A 12,145-nucleotide genomic window follows, 5' to 3' on the forward strand; every position below is an offset into this window, starting at 1 on the left:
GATGCCGGTTATCTTCAGATGGATTGCGCCCGTGAATCTTTCGCATTTGCAACATATAAACCAAAATCAGAAAGGAAAGTTAAAAAGTTTGTTCATTCGTTATATAATAATGTTCAAAAATATGATAACTCAGTATGTGGTAAATATATTGACCCTTCAGAAGTTTTCAAGAAAGCAAATGAAGAAGTTGATGTCACTTTTGATATGATTATTCCGGTAAATGATTTGTTAGCATTTCAGGCGTTCGATGATTATCCTAAATCATTTGGTGATATCATTCTTAAATATTATGTTTTCAGGGATACTTTAGTATTTTGTCAGGTTGACCCGTTAAGAGTTGCTGATTTACAAAATTACGTTTATGAAAAGATAACTGATGAAAATTATGAAAAGATTATGAATCATGTTTATAAATATGATCGCAAATTCCAACAAATCGGACTTCCTACCAAATTAATTACAAGCTTAGCCGCTACATCTGCTGACGCAACAGTTGATGACGTTATTATTTCATGCACAAAGATGGAAGTTTTAGAGGATAAATGCATTACACCAGGATACGGTTTAATTGAAGAATCAGTTAAAGCAATACCACGTTTATTCAGTAAGGAAGATCCATTCATGATTCCAGCTCAACATATTGACGTTCGTTCACTAAATGGAGGTTGCATCACTCCTGAAGGTATTAGCTCAGATTTCTCATACGCTCTTCATAATGTTACAGATGTTGTGTTAACATTTCCGAAGAATGCAATGCAAAGAACAGTTTTAGAAAATCCAATGCTTCGAGGTCTTCAGGTCACTATAGATTCCAGAAACTTCCCCGATCAAGCGATGACCACAGTGGGTGACATATTCTTTACACGTATGCTTCAAGCTTCTGATTTAGATGGAGTGAATGAATCACGGAAGAATACGAGGACTCATTAACTAGACCACTGAATGATGATAATGGCAGCCATTAGCTAGAACATGGAAAGACCAAACTTCATTCTTATGCACTATTCCAGTTCAACGTGATGGAGCGGGTATATTCTTTGATGGATTAGAAACTTTCAATTCACAAGTTACAGTACAAGTGAAAGCTTATCCAATCATTCAGGGTGAAAATGACACTTACTGTTCAAAGGTGACAAATCCTCCTCAGGTTTGGTTTACTAGGACTACATATTGGACATGGACACCGGATGAAGGTTTGAAATATCATCCAACAGGTACACCACCACAGTATAGAAGTTCATATGATGAAATATTGATGAATAGAAATGTTTAAAATTATAAATTTATTTTTGATTAAATGGATTTAAATTCATCCACCCCTTATGAAGAATTAGCGGAGTATATAATACATACGTAGATGATATGATTAATGAAGCATTGAGTGATAATAGAAATGCTCTATCTAAGGAAAAATTAATGAAAATTCCATATTCTGAATGTTACTTAAATTCAATCACTGCAGCAATTGGTTAAACAAAATAAAGGTAAAACATTAACGATATTAAAACAAATTATCATTATTGCTAACACTTCCCCCCATTCACATGTGTTAATTTATATCAACCGTTCAGGTTCACCTTCAGATGATACATTTGAATCTTTAAAGCATTTAATCAAAATTCCAATTATTTATTTATCACAAGAAGAAGCAGAAGATTATTTAAAAAACTTTTTAATGTATAAAGAATTATTTATAATACAATCAAGAAGCAAGGATTAGAGGATAAAATTATTGATAAACAACGGGATGAATTATTTGAAACACTTTCTATTTCAAATTTTGATAAAGAATTTTTGCATTCACTAATTTTTCTAGATGATGCCGTGAAATCAAAACTAATAACTAATGAGAAATCATATATTTTAATCAATTATTAACTCAATGTCGACATATTCAATGTTCATTCTTTATGGCTGTTCAATACTTTAAAGCATTAAGCACAAACATTAAATCAAACCTGTCCACCCTTTTCATTTTCAGTGGTTTTAGTCGTCAACAGGTTGAACGTTATGCTTTATCAAGTGAATTTACCAATGAGCATTAATGAACTTTACACACAATATCAACAATTAGGAGAACATGGAAAAATAATAGTTGATTTAAATAAAGAGTGTTAAATTTGATTAACTTTTTATAATTAATTTTTATTTTTTATTTATAATTAAACATGACAGAAATAGCAAATCTTCTACAGGTTCACATTAAAAACAAGGGACAAACAAAAAGGGTGCATATAATAGAACTATGAAAGTTCCAGACGGAATGAAAGAATTAGTCCACATTGTTGCCGGTCTTCAAAAGGATGTTAAACAAATGAGAAACGTTTTAACATTACCAGAAGCTCAAGCATATGCCAAACGTCATGGACCAAATTGGGAAGCACACGAAGCAGACATTACAGAGGTCCAAAGGAAAGAAAACCTGATGGTATAAATGAAGTTTTCGTTACTGATGGTCAAAGGAAATATTAAAGTCATAAATGGATAAAATTAACTATGACTGATTATCCTAAACGTAAAGCATATAATGAACGTTATCCTATGCAATTTGATGAAAATGGAAAAGCTGTTAAACAACATATCGGAGACAGTGAAAGATGGTCCAATTTTCATACCGTCATAATCCATATTCTTATTTCAATGAAGAATTAAACGTCTATTGAAGAAGAGACAAACGGATTACCTCGAAATGTTAATCAGTTTGATGGTCAATATGCAAATTTGAGACCTGAAATTCCAGCTAAGAAATTCTTTAAAGTTGCTTTATTCGATCCAGTGTTCAATGAACAGAAAGAAGCAATGAAAGCAGAATTTAAACCAATTCAAGTGGCAAGAATTTCTTCATCTTCACTTTCAGAAAGCGTTCAAGGAATTGATAAAGAAACCACTTTATTCTCAACAAGGTTATAACTTTGATTTAATTTAAAGAAAGTGATAGACGTAAATTAGAAAAATCAGATGGTTTTAAGAATGCATGTAATGAAATGATTAAAGATATTGTAAATGATAAAATAAGACTGGAAGAAACTCAAATCATATCAATAACATAATTGGTGCAGTTACAAAGAAAGTATAAGCAAACAAGGATGAACCTTGGGATATTACCGTAACAACTAAATAAAACTTTAAATATATTTTTCTTTTTTTTATTCAATTATAAATGAGAAGACGTTTCACAAGTCAAAAGAACACAAACGCAAAAGCAGAGATTACGGTTGGTTATAACGTAAATGATGATAAATCACGAATTATTCAAATGTTAAAGTTAATGTTAGTCCTGAATTAACAAGGTTCAGCAAACACAACCAAATTTATTAACTCGTGACTTACCAAAGAAAGAGGAGAGGAGCAAAATAAGAGAATGGAGACCCAATCATTTTATCTGAACCCGGTAAAGAACCGTTGAAATTCCCACTTATCCAACATACCCCCGCCTCTTTCATCAAACATCGAGAACCCAGGAATCTACGATTCCAGTCGCAATGCGCCATATAAAGTAGACATTAATTCTGAATTAATGAAAATTTACCGTGATATAATAATTAATAATTATGATTCAATAATAAATTTAATTGACCAATCCGGTTTAATTATTTTACCTTATGAATCATTAATTCACATTATCGCCATTCTTTGTGATGTTCAAGATTCAGACGTTAAGATTCAATTTTTCATAGATGATGAGGTTTCATGCTGCGGAACAGTTGCAAAAATAAATCCTATAAAGGATATTAGCACAATTAAGATATCAAAGAACGGAACAACAACTGAACTTCATTTAACTTATATATAACATATAATAAAATAGTTGATGAATATAAAATATCACTTGAAAAATTCTTTGTTAAGGCTATTTAATATTCAAGCATTAACATTATGAATAATAATCCTTTGAATCTAATCAATAATAATTGACCTTTCACCAGTTTCTATCGTTTGTTTTATTTCTTTTTGTTCCCCACTATCCGGATCGGTCATTGTAATTGTTTTTGTTATAGTATCAGTTTATATCTTTAACTTCAATCTTTTTTCCATCGGGATATTTAAACCAAAATTCCAAAAATTCGATATTGTCAATCTGTTCATATTTTAATCTATCAATTACATTTTTAATACCATCTGAAAATCTTATGAAATGGTCATTATATGGGTTTGATTGAACTAAATTTGAATGAAGTGAAATATAACCTGTTGATGAATATGACATTGACTCATATTTTCTGAAAACACTAAAATTTATAACATGAATGAATTTCTTATTCGTTGAATTTATGAATTCTTGAGGTAATCTTATTCTAGTTTTATTTATCACTGGAAAATAACGCTTTACCATATTTTTAATCGTAATAAAAATGTCAATTATCAATATTATTTCGAATAATAACTGTGAATTAAATTTAACAGTTAGCGGAATTTATAATGTTACTCTCGTTTCTGTGAGTGGTAAATTTAATCCCATTCTTTTAGACCCTTCAGATTATATATCATTTATTAAAGATGACCTTGAAAAAACGTATGATATGTATATAAATAATGTGATAGCGAAATGGGATATTAACATGATTTTAAGTTATTTAAATGAATCATTTATCGTATGGTATGAAGAAAATTTTAAATCAAAACCTGATAAACTTTTTGAACTTGATGAAATAAATAACCTTATTAAATTTCCGCTGAAAATTAAATTTTGTACTCCTCATCTTCGTTCATTGTTGGGGATATTAAATTTTGAAAAAGATGTTGGGGATGTTTTGTATTCTGACACTGGTTCCAATTTCATTTTAATCAAATGTGATAAAGTTAATACCCCAATGAGATTTTCACATCAAACATTAGACCCTAACTCTTACCCATCAATACAAAACATTTTATCCATCAACTTAAACACATTTTCTTTATCATATCCGTTTCAATTATCCGGGAATTCATTTATTCTTCATTCAAAAGATTTATCAAATATTAAATTTAGAATAACTGACCTATTTGATTGTGATTTAGAATTTATGAATGAAATATTATGGCAATTTCAAATAGAAAAAATAGCTGATGAGATAACGATTAAATATTTATTTTTAAATCATAATAAATGATTAAACAACAGCAACCACAACTTAAGGCAAAACACCCAGGTCCCTCAGACCATTACATACGCCATATATGCATATAATTCAAAGACGGCAGAACAAACGCAAAGGTTGAAATATGGAGATTTGGAGATAGTATTGAAAAATGACCATTTCGAATTCGTTTGCAAAGGTGGTGCAGTGATATCAAATATAAAAGAAATTTTATTTATGAATTCAAAATTAAAGGATAACGGATGATATAACATCAATTCCACCAGAAGAACAGAGATATTACGCATTAAATGCATTTCCTAAAGTTTTGAAGATTGGAAGATTTAATTTAAATGAGGAATTCATAGAAGGTTTCCTAAACGACATAATGAAGAAGGCAGATAAGGAATATGTGGATAGTGAATTAATGAAGAAAGCAAATTTGGTTTATGTTGATAGTGAGTTAAATAAGAAGGCAGATAAGGAATATGTTGATAGTGAATTAAATAAGAAGGCAGATAAAACTTATGTGGATGAAAAAGATAATGAAATAGCTGAAAAAATTAAAGAAAGGGTTGAATGGTATCATAAATGGACATTGAAGACTTTTAAAGCTAAAGCTGATACAGGATGGGTTTCAGGATGTTTAGATCTTAAAGCAGATAAAACTTATGTTAACGATGAGTTAAATAAGAAAGCAGATAAGGAATATGTGGATAGTGAGTTAAATAAGAAGGCAGATAAGGAATATGTTGATAGTGAGTTAAATAAGAAGACAGATAAGGAATATGTTGATAGTGAATTAATGAAGAAGACAGATAAGGAATATGTTGATAGTGAGTTAAATAAGAAGGCAGATAAAACTTATGTGGATGAAATATACCAAAGTTTGATAGGAACAACAAAAAATATTGAAACTATTGTTGGGGATGTTTCTATCTATGAAGAAAACAAATATTTTAGATGGGAGTTTGTACACTCCTTAAAAAATGGTATACGGTGTAAACTCATTCCGAAAAATAACAATGAAATGTATGTAGGCTATATAAAGAATAATGGTACACAAGTTAAAGTTCCATTAGACAACAACTGCTACTTAAACTTATATGGAGACGAACAAAAGAAATATTTAAGAGTTTATGAAATGGCAGGTATGACGTTGGCTGACCCAGCTCCAGCACCATATTATTATGACTATGGAGATGACGACAGAACACCACATGTAGATGAACAAAAACTAACATTATATTTAGATTATTATAGATATAAAAGATATAATGCAATAGAAAAAACGAGAATAGTATATTATTATACAGATGACAGAAATAAATATTATAGTCAAGATTTTACCTACCCTGAAAACATAAGATTATATTATAAAAAATATTCTGACACAAACCAGAAGAAACCTGAAATAGTTACACTATATCTTAAGTTCAAAAGAGACAATCCTATAATATCTCATATGTTTGATTTAATGAACCCAGTAGGTTCTATTTATACATCTATGGATGCAAGAGGTCCTCAAGTAATGTTTGGTGTTGGTGCATGGGAACAAATAGTTGACAGGTTTTTGTATTGTGCAAACTCTTCAAAGGAAACAGGGGAAGTAAAACGATTTCAGGTGAAAATTTACCCGCACACAGTCACTACGTAGATTTAAGTAATCTCAAGCGGTTGGCATAAGCATAGATATTGGGATTGGTCAGGAATGACAAAAGGTCGAGGATATGATGTTAAAGATGATGTTAAGTTTGCTATAAATTGTTACTGGGATGACACTCAGGGAGAAGGAAACCATACACATTTCGTTTCAGGATATACACAAACAACGGGACAAAGTAAAGAATACATGCCACCATTTATGACTGTATTCGCATGGTATAGAGTTCAATGAATGTGCTTGACCCAAAGGTCTGGGCTTACCGAATGAACTAAATATATTTTATGTCTGTAATTAATTAGGTAATGAAGTAATGGATGAACTGCAGAAATAAATGTTTACGTTAATGTTTACGTTAATGTTTACGTTAATGTTTATGTTAATGTTTTCAGGTTATTCAATAATGACTTATTTTTGAAGAACTGAAGGTGTCACCAGGTCACCATGTGTCACCAGGTCATTTAACTTCTCTGAAAAAATGTGACAACATGACATTTTGACAACAACACAGGTTATTCAATAATGACTTATTTTTGAAGAACTGAAGGTGTCACCAGGTCACCATGTGTCACCAGGTCATTTAACTTCTCTGAAAAAATGTGACAACATGACATTTTGACAACATTTACGAAAATTTGATGCAGTCCAAAAATAAAGTTAGTTTTAAAATTATTTTTATTTTTTTATTCCTATATAAATGACAGCAACAAACAACAACAGCAACTTTATCATTTCTGATGAAAAAGTTATTGATTCATTAGCTGAGGAATTAGTTGTGGCAGAAACTAAAACCCTCAACGAAAGAATTGGTGAAAACAAGATTGATTTACATAACTACCTCAAACATGATGGAGGAAGAGGAAGGAAAACTGGTACAGCTTTATTAGTAAATAAAATTTCAAATTTAACGATTATAGATGTTGATATCAATAAATCGTACAATGATGAACTTAAAGAAACAGTTAGAAAAGATATTTTATCAAAACTTTCGGATAAAGATGTTATCGTTAAAACCGCTTCAGGAGGTCTTCACATTTATTGTAACACTAATTTCTTCTATGCAGTTTCGAACAGAATGATTAAATGTTATTCCTGCAATGATTATGATATTGACATAATGACTTCTATGGATGATTCAAAGCGTTCATTAGTGGTTATGGCTGAATCAAGAGTTCGCAAGAATGCAACAGAACCAATCAATACATACTCATTCATTCGTGGAAGTTATGATTCAACATTAACTAGAACAGTGAATGATATATTAAATGATTTGAATATTAAGGTAAGAGTTGAACAGAAGAACGAAGAAATAAAGAATATCATGAATGAAAACAAAGATGTAAACATTGACGATAAACTTGCCCAGAGCATAGTTGATGGCATTAGTGATTTTGAAGTACATAATGACGGTGGAAACATGAATTTAGAAAAAGAAGTTACATTATTCACACTGTTTCAAGCAATTAATTCGTTACCTAATCATTTAATTAATGAAGCATACGATAACGTTTATAACTTCTGCAGTTTAACAGAAAATGCTAAAAGTAATTTTGAAAAAGCACGTAGTAGATATGCACATTTAATGACTTCTCCATTTGTTTTAGTGAAGATTCTAAAACTTTATCAAAAGGAATATTATGATGAATACGTTTTGCCTTTATTACGTAAGCCAAAAATAACATTTGATATAAAACTTGATGACTCGTTTTTGATAACAGATATTAGACGCAAGGCTGAAAATCATCAGTATAAAAACAGTTCTGAAGTAATTGAGGATTTATCACGTGTAATTCGTTTTGTAGATTGTGGAAACAAATATTTCATTCAGAAAGATTACAACATACACGACAAAATGAATCAAATATCATTCGTTCTTCAATCAAACATGAAAGAGTCACTCAAAATGATTAAATTATTTAAAGAAGAAGGTAAAACCATAACAGCATGGGACGTACTATTAAATCAATTATCCTCATTAACCGTTAAGGGTGTTTGCTTTAAATCTGATTCCCCAGATGTTTTCTCAACGTTTCAAGGTTATAAATACAACATTCTCGAAAAACCAGATTACTCAAAAATTGAGATGTTTATGAATTTCATTAAAGAAGCCATTTGTGATAATAACGATGAAGTGTATAAATACCTTCTCGGCTGGATTGCATCAATGATTCAACATCCTGGAATCAAGAATGAAACAGCAATTATTTTGAAAGGACTTCAGGGAACAGGTAAAAACAGATTCACAGACATTATTTCTGAACTTCTCGCTGGTTATTCATGTAAAAACATTACTGAAATAAGTGAGCTAACGGGTAATTTCAACTCAGTAGTTGAAAATAAAATGTTTCTTGTACTTAATGAACTCAAGAATGTAGGTGAAGACAGACTTGCAAACTTCAACGCTTTGAAATCAATTATTACGGATAATGAGATTAGAATTAATGAAAAGAATCAACCCAGAAGAACAGCACAGAAGGTTGCAAACTTCATTTTCGTAACTAACAACGTCTACCCTGTCAAAATTGAAGTTGGAGACAGAAGATATGTAGTTTTAAGAGTTAATAGTAAATTCAGGGGTCAATTTGATTACTTCAAGAATTTAATGGATTCATGCACAAAGGAATTTTATGATAATTTACTGACGTATTTTATGCAATATGACCTTTCATCATTTAATGTACGAATCATTCCGATGACTGAAGCCAAACAAGATTTAATTGAATTATCAACAAATCCTTTAGATGTATGGATAAATACACATTATGATGAATTGTGTGCAGGTATGACGTGTGAAAATGCTCTATTCTGCAAACCATCAGACATGAAAGACAAGAATTTCCAAATGAGCATTAAGGATAAATGTGATAGGAAACAGAGAAGAATAGATGGTAAACAAACATGGTGTTATGTTTTGAAAGAAGAAATGAAAGGATTATATAAACAGGTTGAACCAAACGATAATGAGGATTCATTTACTGACGATGAAATACCTGTAAATGATGCTTTATAAAGTATGATTGGAATTTATTTTTGCATTCTCTTGTACCTGTTGTCAAAATGTCATGTTGTCACATTTTTTCAGAGAAGTTAAATGACCTGGTGACACATGGTGACCTGGTGACACCTTCAGTTCTTCAAAAATAAGTCATTATTGAATAACCTGTGTTGTTGTCAAAATGTCATGTTGTCACATTTTTTCAGAGAAGTTAAATGACCTGGTGACACATGGTGACCTGGTGACACCTTCAGTTCTTCAAAAATAAGTCATAAATACCTTCCTCCTGTGTTGTTGTCAAAATGTCATGTTGTCACAAACTTTAGAACGGCATAATTTAAATTTTTATTTTTATCATAAATGAATACCCCACAAGCTCAAAATTTACCACGAATCATAACAAGGGAGGAAATGATAAAAATGATGCAAGAACATGTTAAAAATAACAAACCACTAAAACTGAGAAAATGCGGTTATGCAGTAATGATGGAAAGAGAGATGTTGTCAAAGAGGAATAAAAATTAAATTTGGATTGAGTTTAAAAATTCATCTTTATTAAATTCATCTCTTCCAATCAATTTATTTATTCTATTAAATTCTTTTATTTTGCTTCACTCAGTTTAAGGATTGAACGGCAAGTTTCTAATTTTTCGATTATTTCTTTATCGTTTTCAGTTCCATTAGTTTTATGGGCATCAACCCCACCGCATTGTGGCTTCTTTTTGTAATAGCATATTTTTGATTTAATTCTGTTTAGTTTCTTTTTATATTCATCGTCTGGACTCTTGACTGCTTCGTTGTCACTCATTTCTTACGAAAAAAAAAAATTAAATATTATTTAAATATAATGGAGTAATAAAATAAATCGGAATTTCTATTAATTTATTGTCAACTTCAACTAATGCATTGCCGTTAATATATCTAACAAATTCAGCTATTGTGTCAAATCTTCGTCTTCTTTTTGTCATTGATTTATCAGTTTTTCCATAATCGAGATGAATCAAAACTTTATCCCCTTGTTTAAAATTCATGAGCCCCGAATTAATTTGTTCACGTTTAACATCATTCAACCTTTCCATTTGCTTTCTAATATATTCCCATTCTTTTGAAATATCATTTTTCATTTCCACTGGTTTCATGTTTATAGTTCTATGCCATGTATTATTATAATAATATACTAACTGTTGTATGATGGAGTCATGATTTCCATCCCAGTATATCTGACCGTTAACCCCTAACGCATCTCTAAGAGTTCTCATTACCGCATCAACTATTTTATTATGAAACGTATATGGAGAGGATGAGAAGAAAAAATTAATTTGTGGGAAATAATGAGTCATAGCTGCCTGAAATCCTTTATCGCCATCACCCCTGATATTATCTACTCTTTCATGATCTAGTAAGTATTGAATAGCTCTTCTTGTTTCCTGTTCTGTTTTCCCTTTCACCGGAATGCAATATAAATATCTAGTGTTAATGTTAATGGCAAATAAATAAGTAACGTTTCCTTTTGAATATTCCAGATGATCGATTTCGTATGAATATGGATATGGTGCAAATGAAGGGCGACTAAATTTTTCCTTTAACGGTTGAATTTTCGGGTCAATTGGTTTATTTAATATCTTGAAATCCTTTTTAAAATCTTTTTGCTTCTTTAATGTTTGAAATGGATATAATAAAGTGAATGATGAAGGATTAACTAAAGGAGGAGGAGGTACTGTCATTGGAGGTTTTGGTGTTGCAAGTGGTTTAATTTTATCTGCTTTGATTTTGGATTTCATTCCTTCCTTCATTAATTCTGGATGTATTCTATTCATTTGTTTTAAATATGCTGTATATAAAGGTTTGATATACTTTCCCGCTTCGAGTTTATGTTGAAGGATGAATTCCAAAAGTTGATCTTCATTTAAAAGTCGGGCTGAATATGGTTTAACTAATGAATCATAAATTAAAGCTTGTACTTCATTTATGGTCTGAAGAACCTGGGCGTTTTGCATCTTTTGTTTTTGCGGCTCATGATTATATAAATTATATAATTCATCAATATCTTCTTCTGTTAATACTTTATTTTTGAAATCTTTCAACTGTTTAAGTTGCGATTTAGTTTTTCCCTTTGAATATTCATTATTTTTAATTTTGTCTTTAATTTCAGAAATTATTTTATTATGATATTTCAAAATTTCATTTTTATAATATGGATAATAATATTCCATATCATCACCCGTTATATAATTATTATGTTTTTGGAGATATGCTTTTAAACCATAATAATCAAGAAATTTTTGATTAAGTACTAAATCAGCAATTAAATCTTTTAAATCTGTGTTATCCATTTATATAAAAATAAAATCAATGTTTTAAGGGTGCCCACCTCTTTGAATCATAGTATCAAAACCATCATTAACAGTTCCTTTTGTCTCTTCTGTGGCA

At 30.3% G+C, this 12,145-nt stretch overlaps 3 protein-coding genes and 1 pseudogene across 4 annotated transcripts, besides 1 other annotated feature; 3 read left to right on the plus strand and 1 right to left on the minus strand.

The window, feature by feature from the left end:
- Positions 1-699: 699 nt before the first annotated feature.
- Positions 700-12,145: part of a mobile genetic element that runs on past the window's edge.
- TVAGG3_0421350 lies at positions 5,087-6,208 on the plus strand (annotated as a pseudogene). The gene has a single exon. A coding segment is annotated over exon 1 (1,122 nt).
- On the plus strand, positions 7,418-8,059 carry TVAGG3_0421360 (Prim-pol domain family; the record flags this gene model as incomplete). The annotated part of the gene is made up of 1 exon (XM_051233439.1): positions 7,418-8,059. A coding segment is annotated over one exon (642 nt), but the record flags the coding sequence as incomplete, so codon positions are not given.
- Positions 8,804-9,730, plus strand: TVAGG3_0421370 (uncharacterized protein; the record flags this gene model as incomplete). The annotated part of the gene is made up of 1 exon (XM_051233440.1): positions 8,804-9,730. The coding sequence occupies one exon, from the start codon at positions 8,804-8,806 to the stop codon at positions 9,728-9,730; it is 927 nt and encodes a 308-aa protein (XP_051103170.1).
- Positions 10,543-12,048, minus strand: TVAGG3_0421380 (integrase core domain containing protein family; the record flags this gene model as incomplete). The annotated part of the gene is made up of 1 exon (XM_051233441.1): positions 10,543-12,048. One exon carries the CDS (start codon positions 12,046-12,048, stop codon positions 10,543-10,545), a length of 1,506 nt encoding a protein of 501 aa, XP_051103171.1.

This window comes from Trichomonas vaginalis, chromosome V (assembly GCF_026262505.1).
Source record: "Trichomonas vaginalis G3 chromosome V, whole genome shotgun sequence".
In the NCBI taxonomy this organism is placed as follows: domain Eukaryota; phylum Parabasalia; order Trichomonadida; family Trichomonadidae; genus Trichomonas; species Trichomonas vaginalis.